We start from the raw sequence: 20,083 nt of genomic DNA, 5'->3' as shown, positions 1-20,083 counted from the left end.
ATTAAAATAAATTGACTAATGATTTGATCAAAATAATCACATAAAACTAATATTATGCTGGGCTTAAAATTTATATTTTTCTAAAATTTACATCTCATTTGATGCATACAATGATAAAATTATTATCACGTAATATTCGAATCTTGGAAATAACTTCTTAAAAAAAATAGGATAAAATTACATACAATAGATCCTTCCTTGAGACCCAGTATAACGGGAGCTTTGTGCACCAGACTACTTTTTTTTTTTACATCTCATTTTTTTTAAAATTTATTTTTTCTTTCAGTCTTATAAAAATTATATTTTATGATTTTACAAATTCATAATTTATAACTTTAAATTCATATAATAATGTTTAAAATTTATAATATATATTTTTAAATATTATCTTTTTTTTAATTTTTAAATTATAATTTAGCCATAAATCTTTTTAATATTAATTTATTTTTAAATGAGTTCTCTAATTTGTGGACTACATTTGTTTTTTTAATTTTTTTTTAATATTCTCAGGTGGGACCCACCTCAAATTATCCCAAACTGAGGCAAGCTCGGAGCCGTCCTTTCCTTTCTCTCGAGCAGCAAGCGAGCAAGCAGAAGGCGAACGAGCATTCTGCCACCGGGCCGCCGCCGCCTCGCCAGTCAACGCTGGAAAAGCCGGAGCCGGTTCACATCGGTAGGAGAGTCAGTTGATTTTGATAAGATCTCCTATTTAGGATAATTCGATTGTTTACGAAGAGTTTAGATAGTAATTATTCGGCAGGGTATAGCCTCAGTAGATACTCAAATTCTTCTAATGTCTTTCCAAAGCATTGTTCCAAGTAGACCAGAATAGATCTATTTGTTGGTTGATTCTAAGACCACAAAAATTGGAGAAGATTAGGGAAATAGTAAGCTTTTCAGTTATGACCTCCTCTTTGGCCTGAACTATGATTGCATCGTCTATGAATCCCAATACTAAAGGACTGGACTGAACTGGACTGGACTTTAGTTTGCTAATATGAAAGTTGCTTACCTTTATTACTTGCCCCTCAAAAAGGCCAGCAATAAATAGGTTAGACTGAAGGGGTGGGAGAGGTTTTCTTGTTTAAACCTTTTCTTTGTTGAAGGCGCTGGAATTTCGTTCTGTTTCAATTTTCTTATACAAAAATTGTATAAGTACAGAACTTTTCCTAGCAACCCGCATGTTCGATCAGACATGTTTTGATCAATCAAGCAAGTTCTTGACGGATCAAAGCACACCTTGATCGAAGTACAAGATCGCTGGCCTCTTGTGTTGGTATTCAAAATCGATACAAAGAAAACTAAATTAATTACGCAGCGGAATCAAAGAATTAATTGTACCTTTCCTTTGTAGCTAAAGACCTCTTGATCTTCTGTTGTATTCCTCTCCTCTTCTTGGACATCGTGTGGGCGACGATCTACCAAGATAACAAACACCTTTCCTTCTTTATTTCCAAACCCCCGACCATCAAGAGAAGCTCTAGGATGAGGTGTCTTCTTCTCTTCTTCTTTTTTTCCATGCCGCCGCACACCAAGGAAAGCAAGAGCCGTCGGCCCTAGCAAGGAGGAGGAGCCGACGACCCTAGTAAGGTGGAGGAGCCGCCGGCCCTAGCAAGGTGGAGGAGCTGCCGACCCTAGCAAGGTGGAGGTGGCGCCGACCCTAGCAAGGAGGTGGAGGTGGCGCCAGCCCTAGCAAGGGATGAAGGTGGCGCCGACCTTAGCAAGGAGGATTAACCAAAAACAACTCATAGATGGATGGATGCGAGACTTTATATAGAAGCTACAACAGGGACCTAGAGGAGGAATTGGTTTAAGTCTCCTGATAGGCTTGGGCTTTCTGTGTTCGGCCCGAACACTCAACTCAAGTCCATCAATAATAACCCATACCACTAAAGGGTTATTATTGAACTACCACACCAATCCCGTATTACAATATGAGCTCCTTTTTATCATGAGTGCGTTAATCTCCCTGTGTTTAAGATATCGTATGCCCGTTAATTAATTGAGTTATTGACAACTCAATTGATTAACATCTGATTCCAAGAGCAGTACCACTCAACTTTATTATCATGCCGGACTAAGTCCACCTGCAGGGTTTACATGATAATCCTTATGAGTTCCTCAAAGGGACATCATCAGCCTAAATAATTAGGACACAGATTCCTTTTATAATCAACAATACAACATATAAACAGTACTATTTCCCAACTCATCGGGCCTATTGATTTAACGAATAAATCTCACTCATTTATAAGTTAAAGAAATAAATACTAAGTATACGTGTTTGTTATTATATAGGAATTAAGAGGACACACATCCATAATAACAGAGATTCTGTTCTTTTATGTAGTCAGTACAATTACAAATCAAACAACCTCAAACGGTCCTACTCAATACACACATAGTGTACTAGTGTAATTTCATAGTCAAGACAGACTATTACCAAATTACACTATAACCATTCCAATGGTTTATCCCAATCTATCTTGGTTGTGAGTACTATTTATAATTTATAAGGAATCGAGAACATGATCTTCTGTGTGGCACCACACACCATGTTATCTATAATATAAATTAAATAGACAACTGCATTGACATATATATAAATATAAAATGCAAACATTTGACCAAAGTGATTCTCATTTCAAAATATTTCAAAACAGATGTTCATACAAAAGCTAGGCTTATAGCTTTATTACTTGCCCCTCAAAAAGGCCAGCAATAAATAGGTTAGACTGAAGGGGTGGGAAAGGTTTTCTTGTTTAAACCTTTTCTTTGTAACTTTCTTATATCAGCTTTTTACCGAACCCAGTAGATAAGTTTCCAAAATACTCAAATCACGTATCATAATTTCAAAATTATCAAATCACATATCCACTTACTGTTTTACCCTCGTCCTCAAATCAATTCGATTGGAAAAACAAATCAGTCGACTGATTTTTTTTCCAGTTAAATCGATTTCATTTTGTTTGAAAAATTCATCAGCCGGTTTCGACCAAAACCGATTGATGGATCTAAAGACCTCAAAATGATATGAAATCAGTTCCTATATATTCGTCTAGTTCTCCTGATTGTAAAAATGTTATCAAACATCAATTTGACCCGATTATGGAGTAGTGATTTTTTGAACATGAATTAGTTTTTCGGATATATTATTGTTCAAAAATCACTGCTCTCAATATATTGCTTCAAATAGATATTTGATAGTATTTTTACAATCAGGAAGACTAGATGAATACATATGAACTGATTTCATATCATTAAAAGGTCTCTAAGTCCATCAGCCAGTACCATCCGAAATCGGCTGATGGACCTAGAGATCGCGGAATGATATAAAACCAGTTCCTATGTGCTTATCTAGTTCTCTTGATTGTAAAAATACTATCAAATATCAATTTGACGCAATATATTGAGAGTAATAATTTTTTTGAAACTATAGCTGAATGAACTTAAATAAAATCAATATAGGTTTGTTCGGCTAAAATTAGTTGATGACCTAGAGAGCTTGGAATGAAGTGAAACTATATCCTGTGAGTTTTTCTAGTTCTTATGATTATATCCATGCCCTCAAACATTGATTTGACCTAATATATTGAGAGCAGTGATTTTTTGAATATAAATTAATTTTTCAGACATATTCATGTTTAAAAAATCACTGCTCTTAATATATGCGGTGAAATTGATGTTTGATAGCATTTTTATAATCAGGAGAACTAGACGAACACATAGAAATCAGTTTCTATGTGTTCGTCTAGTTCTCCTGATTATAAAAATGCTATCAAACATCAATTTCACCGCATATATTAAGAGCAGCGATTTTTTAAACACGAATTAGTTTTTCAGATATATTCTTGTTTAAAAAATCATTGCTCTCGATATATTGGGTCAAATTGATATTTGATAGCATTTTTACAATCAGGAGAACTAGACGAACAAATAGGAATTGATTTCATGTTATTTTAAGGTCTCTAGGTCCATCAACTGGTTTTGGCCGAAACCGACTAATGAATTTTTTCAAACACACAGAAAGAAATCAATTCGACTGGAAAAATAATCAGTTTTTTTTTTCCAGTCGAATTGATTTGAGGACGAGGGTAAAACGGGAAGTGGGTACATGATTTGGTAATTTTGAAACTATGATACGTGATTTGGGTATTTTAGAAACTTATCTACTAGGTTCGGTAAAAAGCTGTTCTTATATTGATAATGTATTCAAGTGTTTTTTTTAAAAAAAATTATAGCGTTATTTTATATTTTGAAAATATATTCTTATTTTTTATTTGTATAATAAAAATTACTAGCTCTTGACTCACTCTAATAAATATATGCATTAAATGATGCAAGAATGAATTAGAGAAAATAAATTTGCATGTTGGATGATAGGATACTATCTTTAAGAATATAAAATAATGCTATATTATCTTTATGATAAGTTACATGAATACATTATTCATATAAAAAATTATGTTTAAAACAAGAAAAATCCTCTCTCACCCCTTTTGTCTATCTTATTTCCCATCCTTTTTCTAGATAATTTTCTTAAGGGCAAAGAATAAAGTTAAGAATCTTTCCTATTAGTAATCTAGAGACCAATCCAATCCTTTAGTATCAAAATTTACAAATGATACAATCATTTAGGTTTATTCCAAAGAGGAGATCATAACTTAAAGTTTATTATTTTCCTAATCTCCTCCAACTTCAGTGGTCTTAGAATCAATTAATAAATAAGATAGTTATAGGGTAGTAGGCGGTCAGCCCATTGCTTAGCACCTAGGTGGTAGGCCGGCTAGGGAGGGGCCTAGGTTGCCAACTTTAAAAATATTATTAAAATAGAGTCATACACTTAATTTTAGAATTATAAAAGATTTTTAAATGGATTCAAAGTAATAGGTAAAAAATACTAGTTGCTTAAGAAGATAAGATTAAAAAAGTACAAAAAAATGATGAAGAAGAGGATGGAGGTACCTTATTGTGAGGAGGAGGATCTTGAAGAGTATAATGGTCAAACAAGAGAAAATTAGACATAAATCTAGGAAAAAATTCTAGCGTTGAAAGTAAATACTGTTTTTTTTTAAAAAAAATATAAGATGAAGGAAATGAAAGAACAATTCTAGAGAAGACAAAAGAAAATATGACAAAAAAATGTCCTCAAAATGGATGAAAATGGCCAATATTGGGTAGAGAGAGACTTCTAATGTTGCTAGAAATATTATGCACGGGTGATGGGGATGTTGAACATGAAATTAAAAGATTTTGAGATGGTTTTTGGATCTAAAACTTAAAAAAAATAATACACTTTCCCCCAAGCCTAGATGAACAACTCAGGCGGATTGCATGGTCCACCTAAAACATCTGCTTACTAGGGCCTACCTACCACCTTGGCGAAGTGGTCCCTGGCCAAAAGCAGTTAGGCAACTGTCTAGGTCAATTTTTTAAATTATGTTAACAAATTTATTATGGTCTCCTTGCGTAGAAATAAAGAATTAGATAATGCTTTGGCAAAATATTAGAGGAATTTGTCAGCATCTATTGAGCTTATACCCTGTCAATGTAGAATTTAATTATTCATTTCACTTTGTATATTGTCTTAATGCGATGGCTAATCATTCAGACCACAAACTTTTTTATGCTAGTGTGGGCTTATGGAACTCTTTATTTACTGTCATGACTACAACAATTGGAAATATTAGATGAAAAATAATTTGTTCCCACATAACAATTAAGTTGTGTTACCTTTTTTGTATTTAACATGTTGCAGTTTCCATGTTATGTTATTGTTCATCATTGTTCTGTGGATGTAATGAACACGAACTTACATCATCTTGTTTGAGGATCTCAGATTTGTTAGTAAAACTTTGGAAGATAGTAATAAGGAGCCACCCAAAAGATGCCAGGTGTATGCATAAGCAACAGCTTGACAACCTATGCAAATGGGGGGAGTTATGGAGCTCTCATTATGGCTCATAGTGATGTACGAGTCCTCTGTAAGAATCAAATCAACTCTATGATTCCAGGGCCATCTCTATGGCGTCAGGACCTACTGAGGTTATACCCTGCCAAATCCAACAGTGGAAGAATGAGTTCCAGGATCAAAGCCACATGGCCATTCATGGGCAACGATAAAGGAATGGATGTCAATATAGAGCTCAGTGAGGCTGCCAATGAGGATATTGTCATTTTCTTCTTCCAGTTGGACTTGGAAACTCAGATCCAGGTATCCTTTGTTGTTACTTTTCTTCCTGCAATTCTCATTATGTTGTCTGATATCTTAAGGTAGTTGAGCATCACAATACCTTAAAGAGAGTTTTAAATTATTTGATGAAATGCAGCCATTACATCATTTCAGAGTGTAACAACTTTTGTGTTTTGTCCTTTGCAAACTGGGTATTTGTTCTCTGGTGTCACTTGCCATGGAAGCAACTGCTTTTCCTTCATCATATAACTTTCACTGATTGATCATTAATATACCACGCATTGTCTGGATTCTTGTGTGCCAGGCTGATCTTTAATACTTTGTCATTTCCATTTTCACTTGTGTTTCGTTGAAGATCAACCATAACATGCCATTTCTATTTCATTCTCTCTTTGAAAGACCTCTCCTACTTTCTTTGGGAATGTATGTTTGCAGTATGCCCTAAACATGGAACAATATGAAGCAGCTCAGCAATTAAGGAACAAACTTGATGAGGTAGATAGCTCTTATATGTTTTGATGTAAATTACATTTAAGGTCAAGATGCTGATTTCCTACTTGTAATAGGTTGAAGCAGAAATAACTAAAAAAAGGGATGCCAAACGGGGTTCATCAAAGAGTGAAGCTCAAGACAAAGCCATATATCTATTACAACTTCGGTGAGTTTCTATGGTTTTCTCCATATAGAGTAGTTTAGTGGCTTTAAATGCACCAGGTACATTCAACAACTAGAAATATCTTTTGTTTTTAGCTAGAGTTGGCGGGAGCTTCGTGCACAGGCTGACCTTTTTTTTTCCCGAGCTAGAGTTCAGGTGGTCGGATGGAGTGGGAAGTTTCTGTACTGTGTTGTAGTGCTATCACATGGTGCAGTGGTGAATTGCTGGGAAGAGATAAAGGAGATAACAGAAAAAGGTAAAAGAATACATGTGATAGGTAGGATTGGACCCTTTGGAGTTATTCACTAGCTAAAGAAAATATTCTCGGAGCTTGTGCACTACTTGTAGATCTATTTATGGGCTAAAGAAAACCTTTAGGAATTATATCAAAAATTGTGCGATCCTAACAAAGTTGTTTTGAGTAGTCACGTTCCTTTTGAATTGCATCGTTTATTCCTAGAGCTTGTAGTGTGTTGTCCTAGAGCTTGAAGAAGCCCCTTCATAGGAGTTTGCGAGTAGCGCAGAGCTATTTCAGCAGTCATAGAGGTGAAACTGTTCCGAGTTCTCTTGTTTCTAGAAGATGTTTGTAGAACGCTCATAAGTTAAAGAAAACCCTTGTTCCACTTGTCTTGACCCATTTTGTCTGCCAGTTGGTGAGTAGGATGTGATGGTTTGCTGGTGCTGACTGGCATGGTTAAATAGAATAAATAAATTTTGATGTGTTGCGTTGTATCATATATTGCTTTGCAGCACTATTTGGTGTGCCATAGAGTTATACCTTGACTTTTTCATCCTGTGTTTAAGTTGTCAAAGTGATTCACATTGGTAGCTATTTTTTAAAATTACATTATTTTTGATATTTGTTTATAATGTTCAGTGCTGAACTTCAGAAAGCTGTTGAGAATGAAAATTATTCTGCTGCTTCTGAGTTACGTGATGAGATATCAAAATTTGAGGTATGTAGGTGTTCCTTCACTTGCTATTTTGGTTCTTATTTCTAAACTCTTCTAATTCTACACCTGCACATTCATGCATCCTTGTCCTAGGAGCCTTACTTGCATCTATAATTCTCATTGCAGGCTGAAACTCTAGCTGCATCAGCAAAAGCCCTTGCTTTTGAGAACATACAATATGCATTTCGTCTTGGACAGAAAGTACGACATAAAAAGTTTGGTTAGTATTTATCCTCTCACTAGCATTTCAGTTTATTCTACAATGCAAGCATATTTCTTTCAGAGAAAAAATAGTTGGTTAGTTTCTATAGATACATGGAATGCAATGTCAGGAACATTGTAGTCAATAAATTGATTGAGCACTTGTAGGTTTATGTTCCATCTGGTTTATGGATAACTTCAGAATAATTATTTCATGGAAAAGGGTCTGGCTTAAATTGATTGAGCACTTGTTATATTAGTTATTTGATTGTCCTGCAAACAGAGACGCGAGATGCACAGAAACATATTGTGTATTTCTTAATTGATCTGACTGGTCCAAAAACCACAATTGACTGGATAATCAACTCAGTCCACAGATAGAGTCCAAAGCTAAGTCTAATTCCATCGATAATTATTTTTTACAAGTGCACTTGACTCTTAAATTCACTCAAAGATACCTACCAAAAGGATTCCAATATCAAGCTTCATGTGCCAAGAAGCCTTACTTCGTGGTCTTATGTGCCATGAGGCATTGTCTTTGGGATTTTCTCATCCACCAAGTCATCCTTAACTTGATGGGAGTTTAATGTGTTAAGCAGCTAGTCACCCTGACCTTAACTTGCTTAAACTTCCAAGTATTCAATCCTCAATCTACTTAGACTTCTTTTATTGAATCTACAATATATGTCAAATACTTTGCATCTGCATGCTTTACACATTATATCAGTAATCACAATATAATACTAATTTTTAACTTTCCTCAGGCATCAAATTTACATGCTTAAGAATATGATTGCATCACAATCTTTCCCTTTTTGATATTTGATAACTCGTTTAAGTTAGGTCATATTAAAAACTGATTTTCATGTTTAGCAATAATTTCAATATATTCCAAAAACATTTTAATCTACTTTTCAACTCGAGTTTTAGAAGAACAATTGAGTTTCAATTTAAGAAAGTTCTAATTTTCAACTTGAGTTATAGAAGAACATTTGAATTATCAATTTAAGAAGGTTCTAATTTTCAACATGAGTTCTAGAAGAACATTTAAGTTATCAATTTAAGAAGGTTCTAATTTTCAACATGAGTTCTAGAAGAACATTTAAGTTATCAATTAACTCCATTTTCTTGGGTTAATTCTAACTTTCGGCTAACCTTGACTTCTATTCCTAACTTAACCTTCTCATTTCTCCCTCTGACATACATAAAAAATACTAAAATTTTTGACATTTTTAGAATGGTTTTAATTTCTCTCCCTTAAGAGGTAATATCAATGCTTAGTCCATGAGCTTACTTGATACTAATTGTAATTGATTAAAGTACTTTTATAGTAAAAGATCAAGATATAATGACTTGTAACTCCACTTCTAAGAATCAAGATTCCAACCTTAAATTTCTATGATACTAAGTGTATTTTAACAAAGTACAGTGCCAAAAATCCAACTACTAAACCACTTGTTTAGGGGAAAAAATTGTAATACTAACTAATGTAACTAATGAAGGTCGTTAACCATGAGAAGGAAAAAAATTCAATCTTGAATTTTACTTACCTTTAATCCTACATTCTCCTCTAGCAATATCAATTTGTACTAACAATACTTTCTAGAATTCATAAAACTTGAAATCTAACGCTTGTGAAGTGTTTGAGAGGTGATGTAGCGGAAGGATATAGCGGAAAATGATTCCGTTGGTTCGTGCATGAAAACTGGAAGTAATCTTTTAAAACCTATTGATTCGACAAAAGAATATAAGGAAATAGGTATCCAAAACTCGAAGCTTTGGGAAAAGAATGGCGCAAACCGTTGCAAAAAATATTGTTGATATAAAACTATCCAAAAAAAAACAACTAAACATATGTTTAAATAGACTCAAACCCTAACCCTGTGAAAGATGAAAATACCCCTAAACCCTAAACTCAAAAAATAATAAAAATAATAACAAAAAAAGGATAAAAATGTTCGTAGCCAAAATGAGCTTTGATTCGGCTGGTAGACCATCCCGTGGTTCATCCCTGCTCATAAATTATAGGCTCTACAAGTTTGCTTTGTCGTCTTGCATCATTCTTCCTAAGGAAGAGAAAATTCGCCTATAAATTGTTGGCTACATCGTCATCGAAAGGATCACCGTGGAAAGGAATCAATTGTACAAACAATTCCTCATGCTCACATGAGCTTATTCTGTTTGTTTGGCCTCTCACTCTTGGCTCCAAATCAATATGATATTCGATCTCACGTAAGGGAGACAATTCATTTGATAAGTCTTCGGGGGATAATACCAATTGACATAGCGAAAGTTATGGGTTCCGTACCTAATCCATAATAACCAGAGCCTTTAGTTTGGAAATCATCTAAAAATCTCATCTTCTTAGACTCTGGCATTTGCTTTTGAAGAAGATCCGCAAACATTGGATCCAGGCAAGATGGAAGAAAAAGCATCCTCATACTTTGCCGATGATGAGTTCTTCATGCACGGAGCCCCATCAAATATATCGTTATTATATATCGGATTATCATAGAGAGGCATAGTTGATGAGGTCTTTGTAGTGGAATATGCGAGGTCATCAAATATGGCATCCAAGGATGTTAGCGATGAAGAAGTAGTGGAGCGACCACGAGAAGACGAATTCGACAATCCCAAGACACCAACGAAGACATAATTGTTAAGATTTCCACTCCGCTGTTGTTGACGAAGAGTTCGTTCGTCGAGGTTGGATTCCGTCCGGACCTTACTGTGCTTCCAGAGGATCCCGCAAAGTAGGATCCTCCTCGTAGTCCTTCCGCCTCAGTTTTGGAGGTGGACATGCGGACAGACTCATCTTGCGGTCAGAGACCAAAGTCGGAAGCAAAATTATCAGATTCTCTGGGACGCCTACAGGGAGCTGTCTCGTCAAAAATGTTTTCTTCCTCCTCCGAGCTTATCTGGTGATTGTTATTGCATTGGAAAAGAGTTCCTCTATTCAAGGTTCCCAACATCGCCGCCATCCTCTCCACAACTAGGTTAACCGTCTGTCAATCATCTCTCGAAACCACTACTCCATATCACGATCAAAAGCGTTGTTGACGCCTTGCTATTTTCTCGGTGGCATGATTCTACAAGATAAACTTGGCTCTGATATAACTGATGTAGCAGAAGCTATCAATTCCGTTGATTTGCACACGAATACCGAAAATAATCTTCTAAAACTTGTTAATTCGACAGAAGAATACCAGGAAATAGACATCCAAAACTTGAAGCCCAAATGGCGGACGAAAATATTATAGATTCAAAACCATCCCAAAAAAGACAACTAAACAAACGTTTAAATAGACTCAAACCCCAACCCTGCGAAAGATGAAAATACCCATAAACTTTCGACCTGAAAAATAATAACAATAATGACAAAAAAGGATAAAAATGTTCGGAGCTAGAATGAGCTTCGATTTGGCTGGTAGACTCATCCTGTGGTTCATCCTGGGCCATAAATTATGGGCTCTCCAAGTTTGCTCGGCCACATCAAGAGGTTTGGGGATAAATAAGCCTTGGTGAGGTGGATAGACTCAAAACTGTAACTAAAATTGTTTTGGAGTTTATATAGATTCTAGTCACTGAATATTGATGAAACTATTCAACAATGAGAATATTGATGAAGATATCATTAATATAGAAAATAATAGATGGTTGAAATGGAGAAATATCAATTGTATTATGTGAACATCATGCCCCCATAAGCTAAAAGATTTTTTTTTTAATATATAAGATTAAGGTACCCACCATACTTTATGGATCGGAATGTTGGGCTGTTAAGAAGTAGTACATCCTAAAAGTTGATTTAATAGAGATTAAAATGTTATGATGGATGTGTGGTGTTAAGTTACTAGAAAATATATAGTAAGATGTATTTAAGAGCTATTAGGTGCAACTCTAATAGATAACAAAATGAGAGAAAATGGACCAGAATTGACATAGACATGGTTAAAATCTATAGTTAAAAAATTAAATCTTCCATATAATGGAAGGTGTGTTTTGTAGAGGGAGATCAAATAAAATAGTCATCATTCTAATAAAAAAATAATTAATTTAATTTGATTATTATTGGTATATAATATTTGCATGATAGGAATATGATTGGTATGGTTGTTGATTTTAATTATTATTAGTATTATTATTTTTTATATTTATACTAATTCTAAATGAAGCTTCTTCAATTGTGTGTTTTTTACTTATTTATTTATTTATTTATTTTATTATTATTATTATTATTTTTATTTTGGCAATAAAAAATAAAAAATTGTGTGTTCTTTTGACAAGATTTTTAGTGGTTTATTTGCGGAGTCAGTGATTCATATAGGAGTTAGGAAGATTCCAATTTTGGTAAATCTTTTGGGTTATTAGTATTTTGGGATAAAGTGGTTTATTTTAACTTAGCGATCTGGGTATTTGTAAAGAACTAAGTGGGACTATGCTGCTTGTTTTATGCCCACTAGAATAGCTGAATATCTGAGAACTGAGTTATCATATGTTCTTCGACACTTTTCCTTAGAGATCACATTGCATTAGCTATTCTTGTTTGTAAATAATATGTTGTTTGATACAGGTCATTCTTTTAATTGATTTATTTCAGGTTATCTAGCAGTAATTTGTGGCATGGATCCTGTATGCTGTGAATCAAATTCATGGATGGAGGTTGCCAATGTTGACAAATTGATCAGAGGGCCTAATCAACCTTTTTATCAGGTTAGGTTTATTTTGGTGGTGAACCTAACTAAAAGTGTCTGCAGATAAAGTTGGAACATCCATAGGATATATATATATATATATTTGATGACCTAGACTTGGCTCATCTTGTTGAAATGATTATTTAAATCAACTGGCAATTCTAAATTAGCTAAGGAATTGACAATCCATTAGGTCATATCAACCAGTTGAGATCCTATTACAAGTTCAACCAAGACATTGTCAGGCTCATATCTTTCTATATCATGTTAGATGTGATTGCTTCTGTCATACCAAGTATATTTAGTCAAGAAGTCTTCTAGTGTTTATATAATTATATTCCTTCAACATATGCTAAAGTTCTGTCCGTGTAAGAGATGACTTGATCATTTGAATTATTCCCTTACCCTGGTATTGCCTGCACGTTATCGTAGGAAAAGAAAAGGTTCAGATAACCAGATCAGGCCCCTTGTAACCAAGAATTTTGAGTTCAGTTCCCCCATTTTAGAATACCCTATCAAGCATTAGAAACTCAATGGCGCCTACCTTTGGATTTTGTGTTCAATAGTTTTTCTCTGATGTCATTCCAACCAAGAATTAGAGGCTCTTTTTAAACATACTAAATTATAAATAAACAAGTGCCATATTGACTTTATTAAAAAAAAATGTAGATCCATTATATTAATGGCCCCCCTAGTGCCGTCCCACGAATATAGAGAGAGGTAAATGCAGATACACACAAACGTTAGGCGCATGGTGGGATAAACCCTAGGTTGTCAGTTCTTGAGAATCGACTCCAGGCCATTACGTCAGAGATGTCATGCGTCCATTGTTTGCGCTACACCCTGGGGGGCGTCATATTGACTTTATAATATTGCTGGATGATGGATATTTTTAATAATCATATTTAAATTGGATTTATTCCCCATAATTGCAAATTCACTAGTAGCCATTAATATTTGTCATTGCCATTTGATCTTATCATTCCAATAAAGTTCTAAGATATCTTCACTTTCTATTTTTTTATATTTCATTATCATAAGATTAATTGTTGCTATGTGTTGCAATAGATTACTGAATTGAGGAATAGAAATTTTATTTTAGCATAATATTTTTTGAAATGCCTTTTTTTGTGGCAAATTTACAACTGTTGTTACACACGATTTGCCAACTCTGAGGAGCTAACTTCGACCTATATTGCATGCCTAATGCTGTGTTTCCCAATGAGAAGAAAATCAAGAAGGAAATAAGGTGATAAAGATTTTACTAGCTACACTTTCCCTCCATTTCCTTTGATGGGAGAAAAAGAAAGAGTGGAGAAATCTTTCCCTACCTTTTCACTATGTTGCTTTTATCTTATTTAGGCGGAAACTCACTTTCACATGGAATGAAGTATAAATTAGAGCTTAAAAATTACTTTTTATTTATATTTTTCCTTTCTTATAGGAATATAGTTTTAAAATTTTCTCTCTTTCCATTGAAGGACACAATGAAAAGTAGTTCAACAGTCTGAAGTCTTGAGCCATATTGGTTGACATAGGTAGAAGTTATCATCCTGCATGTTGATCGCCACACGTGATGCTTCAACATGGACATGGGAGTGGTGATGCACATCAAGAACAAAGAGGAAGAGAGAGGAAGACGAGAGAGAGATCGAGGGAGAAGGTACCTGAGAGGAATATGACCATGATGGGTTGTAGGTAGTGGGTTGGTGTTGTGGCAATGGGCGAGAGGGATTAAGGTAGGAGTGTGTGGAGAGAGAAAAGATGGAAATCAAATACTTCATAACCTTATAAAAAATATCACTAATTTAATTAAATACAATTAAAGCGAACTATCATCTATATATAAATTTGGTTGAGGTTTAAATGGACAAAAATTAAATCCAAATAGTGTGGTTTGTTCCGACTTGATCATAATCACCATGCCCACTTCCACTTGACCCTAAAACTTAAAATATTAATTTGATTTAGCGCAATTAGTTACGTAACAAGTTTTTAAAATAATTTAATGCAAAAAATTTAAATAGGATAAATTTAATGTTTAACATCACTGAAGATTTTTTTGTTGTGTTTTGACTTTTGTTACTTTGGAAGAGATTGAGCAATCGTGTGTGTATTCTCTCATCTTTCATTTGAGCCTAAAAAAGGCTAGGGTTCAGCATGACACTTTTGATTAAATAAAATTATATTTTGATTAATTTAAGAAAAATAATTTATTTATTTATTTTTTACTATTTTTAATATATTCTACTAAAATTTTGTTAAAAATACATAATGATTGCAATAGCCATACACTAGTAAGATCATTTTTTTCCCAAAAATTTACATAGTACATGCATTATTCTTAAGCAATTAAAATGCACATAAATATACATGAAATTAAGTTAAAAAAATTTAGGCAAAAACTATAACCAATAGTGGAATATATGAATTGTCTTTCTCATGAAAATATAAAATATATGAAAAATCAAAGTACATTGGCAATTATATGTGAAAAGCAATTAATATCTTAGTCACATAGAACACTTTGATGAAAACATAATTTTGTACATATGTAGTGCAAAAAAAATTAAAAACATTAAAATTATGCATACTGAAGTCATCAGAAACCTTTATGGCTCTAATTCAGGTTTCATGAAAGACGTGGTGGTTATTGACTTTTATTCTTATATATCGGCATTATTATGCACTCTTAATGATATTTCTAACACTTGCATATAATTTTTTGACATTGGAATAGTGTCGACCATATTTGCAAAAGTTAAAATAGGATCCCTTGTACCATATGTTTTGTCAAAAGGACAAAATTTGGTCGCGCATGTGCATATGTGATAAAACATTTTGGTCAAGATTTGGCTGCCAGTGAGATTCTTGGTTGAATATTCCATCAAGGGCAAAGACCTTTTTGAACTTCATAAGAAAAACCGTCTTTTTGTTTGTTTGTTTGTCTGTTTGTTTGATAAAGGGGCCTTGGACGCGCCCTCTTCAAGTTCAAAAAAGAAGCATTTATCTCATAACATTATTTTGATTTAAACTTATGGGTGAAATTGTACTTGGTATCACTTCAATTATGCCAAGAGTGAAAATAGCCTTGCTTCCCTCAAGCAAATTATGCTATTCCAAGGTCCTTAAATTTTCATCATTCACCACATCACTTGTTTGAGCACTTATATCCTCAAACATTATGTTTTTGGAGGAGTAGATGTAATGACTTTTAGCATATACCTGATTTTTCCTTAATTACATTGTTTTTTTTCTAATGCAGATCTTGGTTGATGTACATGCAGATCCGAACCTTCTTGTTGCATATGGTAAGTATTCATTCTTTAGGTGATAAGTCGCTAGTGTGGCATCATGGGAGAAAATTGATGCAATTATCTAGCTCAAATTTGTACCACAATTTCTGTCGCATTCAATTAAATTTGTCTAAACTTAGGAACTTGTGTAGTGATTTGCGCTCTACTAATTACTTATGAAAATGTTAGTTCTTGTAGGGATAGCAATGGTTGGCTTGGTTACCCCGCTTAAGGCATCTAATGTTCGGTACCCATGCATTTTGCAGACACAATACTCATTATTTGCCCAACACCCGTCACAACTATCTATTGTTCTATTCTTACTCTAAACAAATTTAATGTCCTTGGGATACCCCAAACTCAATTGAGTTAGGTAGTCATTCCATGAATACTAAAAAATTGCCATCCACTTGGTTTACTTGGGTGAAAATATAGGACCTTATGTTCCAACATATGCTTGCTAATCTCTTAAAAGAATACGCCCTTAAAAGATTGGTAACTCCTGCAAAATTTGGGATTTTTTTTTCTCGTAGAAGCTAATGTTCCTAGACGAAACAAGTTCTCTACTTTGCTTTAGCAATAGTTTGCTATTAAGTTGTAAAAGGTGAATTGCCGGAGTAACTTTAGTTCATTCTTGTTATGCCTTGTCACTCTTTATACATGACCTGTATGATAGACATGAGTGAGTTAGAGCTAGATACGTTTGTATTACAAACAGATTTGTTGTATCTGTTATGATAGTTGTCTTTTTTGCTGCAGTTGCGGAAGAGAATCTTGTAGCCAATGAACAGCCAAACAAGGTAAATGCAAGTCCCTTTCCTGGCAACGATACTTGTTAGCCTTCTGGTTTACTTTACTGGGTCCATGGACTTGCAGGACAGATTTGATCATCCATATGCTTCCTTCCTGTTCTACGGAATCGACACAGCAGGCGACTTCATTCCTATAAAGCAACTCCGTGAAAAATATAATAGGCCACGACATGAAGTTCCTGTGGACAATTCTGACGAAGACCGCGATAGCAATTTGTGAAAAGTTGTATGGTTTTTGCTCAGAAAGTCTGATACGAAGCGATTCTTAGTGGCGGCCTCGCGGCTGGTTGCAACTACATGGTTTTTACTGTACGAGATCATATTATGGATCTGCTGGTGTTGCTCAGCATCATTTTCCTTCCATCTGGTGCTTGAAAGTTGTAGGAGGAAGATATTTGATATGTAAATATTTGCATCCCAACTAAGTGGGATTACCGCAGCTCGGCGATGGATATTGACATCCGAATGAATTGTAATTATTATAAACTTACAATCCTTGTACCGTCTTATAAAGGATGAAAAATAATTATGCGATTTTTGTTCAGTTAATGAGACTGAACAGGACATGAATCACCCATTTACAGGGTAGGAGTGATTCATGTCTACGTTTTTGGAACTTTATCTTTTTATTTTTTAATTTACTGAGTCTTATAATTAGACCTGACCACAGTCCAGATTTGGATTCAGCACGGATTTGTAACTGGGTCAATGATCAGTTAATGGTTGAACAGGTTAAATGGGCTGAAGTTGTAATCGTCCTGTGTAGTGACTGACTGGTTACGATTTCAGTTTCAAATTAATCGTGAATAGCTAGTTTATTATTATTATTTTCTTTCTTTTGTTTTGAATTTGATTGTTAGCCGGCGGTTTTGACCATTTATATATTTGTTTTTGAATGGTTTTTATCTAAGGTTATATTTGTTATTTTTCGTTTTCACGCATCTTTACTCTTGTCTGTAATTTTGAAATCTGAATTGTTTTCAACTTCAATTCTAATGGAAAGTGATTTATCTTGGTCTCGTAAGGGTAAACTAACAATCACTCGGAATATAGATCTCGATAATATTCAATTTATCGCTCATGAATTTTGACCATCAAGACATAAAGATGTATTAAAATTCCTAAGATTCGAGATACTTTATCTTTAAAATCGTTTATTTTTATTAAACATTTTGAAAAAATTAATTTTCTATTCGTAGAATTACGTGTAAAATGTATGTTTTATAAAGCCTCCTATAAATTTTAATTTGGCGGCCATTATTGGTCATTGAAGTGACACGTCAAAATCAAGCACCTAACAAAATTCGGAGTTGAATATTTTTTAACACAATTGTCTAAATTTCCAACTACTAGTGAAGCAAGTTATTTAAATATTTTGATAATAAATTAAAATAATTATTAGTTAGATTTATTGATGTAGTTTTTTTGTTTGAATCTATAAGTATTCATTCTGTCTGAAAATTATGGAGACGAAAAGTTAGGGTGTGACTATGATGTAGATTTTTTTTTAATTTATAAGCATTTAACCCATTAGGGTGTGACTATGATGTAGATTTTTTTTGAATTTATAAGCATTTAACCCATCTTCTAAATGTGTTTATCGAATTACACTAATTACTCGTACAATTAAATATTGGTAAGGCAAGAAAAAAAGATTTAATTGAAGAATTTAATAAATTAAATAATAAAATATTTTTTATGTTATGATATTTTAAGTGATCATTAGCCAACTTATTCATATATGAGTATAATCTATTATTGAATTGATAACTCCTAGACAATTCAAAAATATTTATTAGCATATCGAGTTATTTTAAGCTAGCACAGGTATCTAGTCCTTCAAGCTGATTAATCTTGGGATGACTAGCTCGGTCTTATGAAAATGTTCCTCCGATTATCAACGTAAATTCAGAAGTGTTTGTCATCTCAATGTAAGAAAATATGTTATAGCGTACCATAGTTGGGAATCGAACCATCGATGCTTGAGAGACTATATGGGCGCTCTGCTGTTGTACCGTAGCCTGGGGGCACATATCAAATCTTTGATGAAGCATACATTACTCACACTATTTTCTAATTATTATACTTACTTTTAGAAAACTATGAATTAGCTTCTAAAATATTTTTAATATTATTTGATAATACTAATTTTGATATTGTAAATATTATTGAACTTAAATTTATATGTCAGCATATTATTGACAATTTTTTTTTTTTACGTGATGTTTTAAATTTATCTACGATGTATCATAAACATAAATACTAATCTAAACTTAAATTAGATGTTTACTCCTACTTGAAATATTAATTATGTATTATGATATTTTAATTATATTTAAAGATTATTCTCATCCAAATCTTGTTAATATTTATAAAATACTAGAAATAATTTATATGATATTTATAAAGAATATAGTTTAAAATATGAATTAGAAACTAATGTGTCTGAAATATAAAATATTAGTAGTAATAATTTGAAACTTATAAACACATAATTTTTATTAACAGAACGAATAAAACCTACACGAGAATCATCAAATTCAGTTAGAAAATTGAAAACTTTTTTTGATTTTAATGAAATAGATAATGAAGCGGATTTCAATATTATATAGTGCTGGTCGCAAAATACTCACAATTTTCAAAATTTTCTCATCATCTCCATTATAGTAAAAGAAATTTTAATTTCTTTAGTGTCAATCATTGCTTAAAACAAATATTTGGTTTTGAAAATAGTATATTTGGATGAAAGATCTATTTTGTCTCCTAACTCTTTGAAAGTACAAGCATTTACTTGATAATTAGATGAGAGTTGCAAAAGGAAAAAAAAATACAAGGAATGTAGCTTTTCACATGATGAGGTAGAAGAATTTGATACCAAAGAAATTAATATTACTGAAACGGAAAATAAAAATGAGTAACAATACTACTTACTAATCAAATAAAGGAAGAAAGGTAAGCGAATTATATTGACTTTTGATTCTCTTATATTTTAAGGTGATACTTAAATAAGTGAAGCCCTTTTATATATGCATTTTTTTTAATTTATAATTTTTAAAATATTTTTAATAATAATAATAATAATAATAATAATAATAATAATAATAATAATGATGATGATGATGATAATGAACCATTAAATTAAATTAAATTAAATTAAGATTAAGGGTCGATATTGTTGGAATAGTCAAACTCATGATTTTAAACTAGCAATTCTGAATCGACAATTAGAACTGTAGATTTTAAATCATGGTTGGACCTACTTATAATACAAAATATTAC

At 33.1% G+C, this 20,083-nt stretch overlaps 1 protein-coding gene across 2 annotated transcripts; it reads left to right on the top strand.

Annotated features, from left to right (window-relative positions):
* The first annotated feature begins 535 nt into the window (after positions 1 to 535).
* On the top strand, positions 536 to 17,348 carry LOC122023947 (clp protease adapter protein ClpF, chloroplastic-like). Of its 2 annotated transcripts, none has more exons than XM_042582395.1 (10): positions 536 to 673; positions 5,840 to 6,214; positions 6,629 to 6,688; positions 6,760 to 6,851; positions 7,726 to 7,804; positions 7,928 to 8,021; positions 12,603 to 12,715; positions 15,962 to 16,007; positions 16,752 to 16,792; positions 16,869 to 17,348. In XM_042582395.1, exons 2-10 carry the CDS (start codon positions 5,888 to 5,890, stop codon positions 17,022 to 17,024), a joined length of 1,008 nt encoding a protein of 335 aa, XP_042438329.1. In that variant the 5' UTR covers positions 536 to 673; positions 5,840 to 5,887; the 3' UTR covers positions 17,025 to 17,348. The 2 variants fall into 2 exon arrangements, with proteins under 2 accessions (XP_042438329.1, XP_042438330.1); XM_042582396.1 differs by having other exon boundaries at positions 16,874 to 16,946.
* The last annotated feature ends 2,735 nt before the right edge of the window (positions 17,349 to 20,083 follow it).

Source organism: Zingiber officinale, chromosome 9B, assembly GCF_018446385.1.
Source record: "Zingiber officinale cultivar Zhangliang chromosome 9B, Zo_v1.1, whole genome shotgun sequence".
Lineage (NCBI taxonomy): Eukaryota > Viridiplantae > Streptophyta > Magnoliopsida > Zingiberales > Zingiberaceae > Zingiber > Zingiber officinale.
The sequence above is the reverse complement of the archived record's forward strand: the minus strand, read 5'-3'. Positions and strand labels throughout refer to the sequence as shown.

Bases quoted from the DNA above. Each gene is read 5' to 3' on its own strand.
- LOC122023947 (XM_042582395.1), top strand. From the start codon at position 5,888: ATGCCAGGTGTATGCATAAGCAACAGCTTGACAACCTATGCAAATGGG. The intron at 7,805-7,927 runs GTATGTAGGTGT...TTCTCATTGCAG, and splicing joins ATGAGATATCAAAATTTGAG to GCTGAAACTCTAGCTGCATC. The intron at 16,008-16,751 runs GTAAGTATTCAT...TTTTTGCTGCAG, and splicing joins GAACCTTCTTGTTGCATATG to TTGCGGAAGAGAATCTTGTA.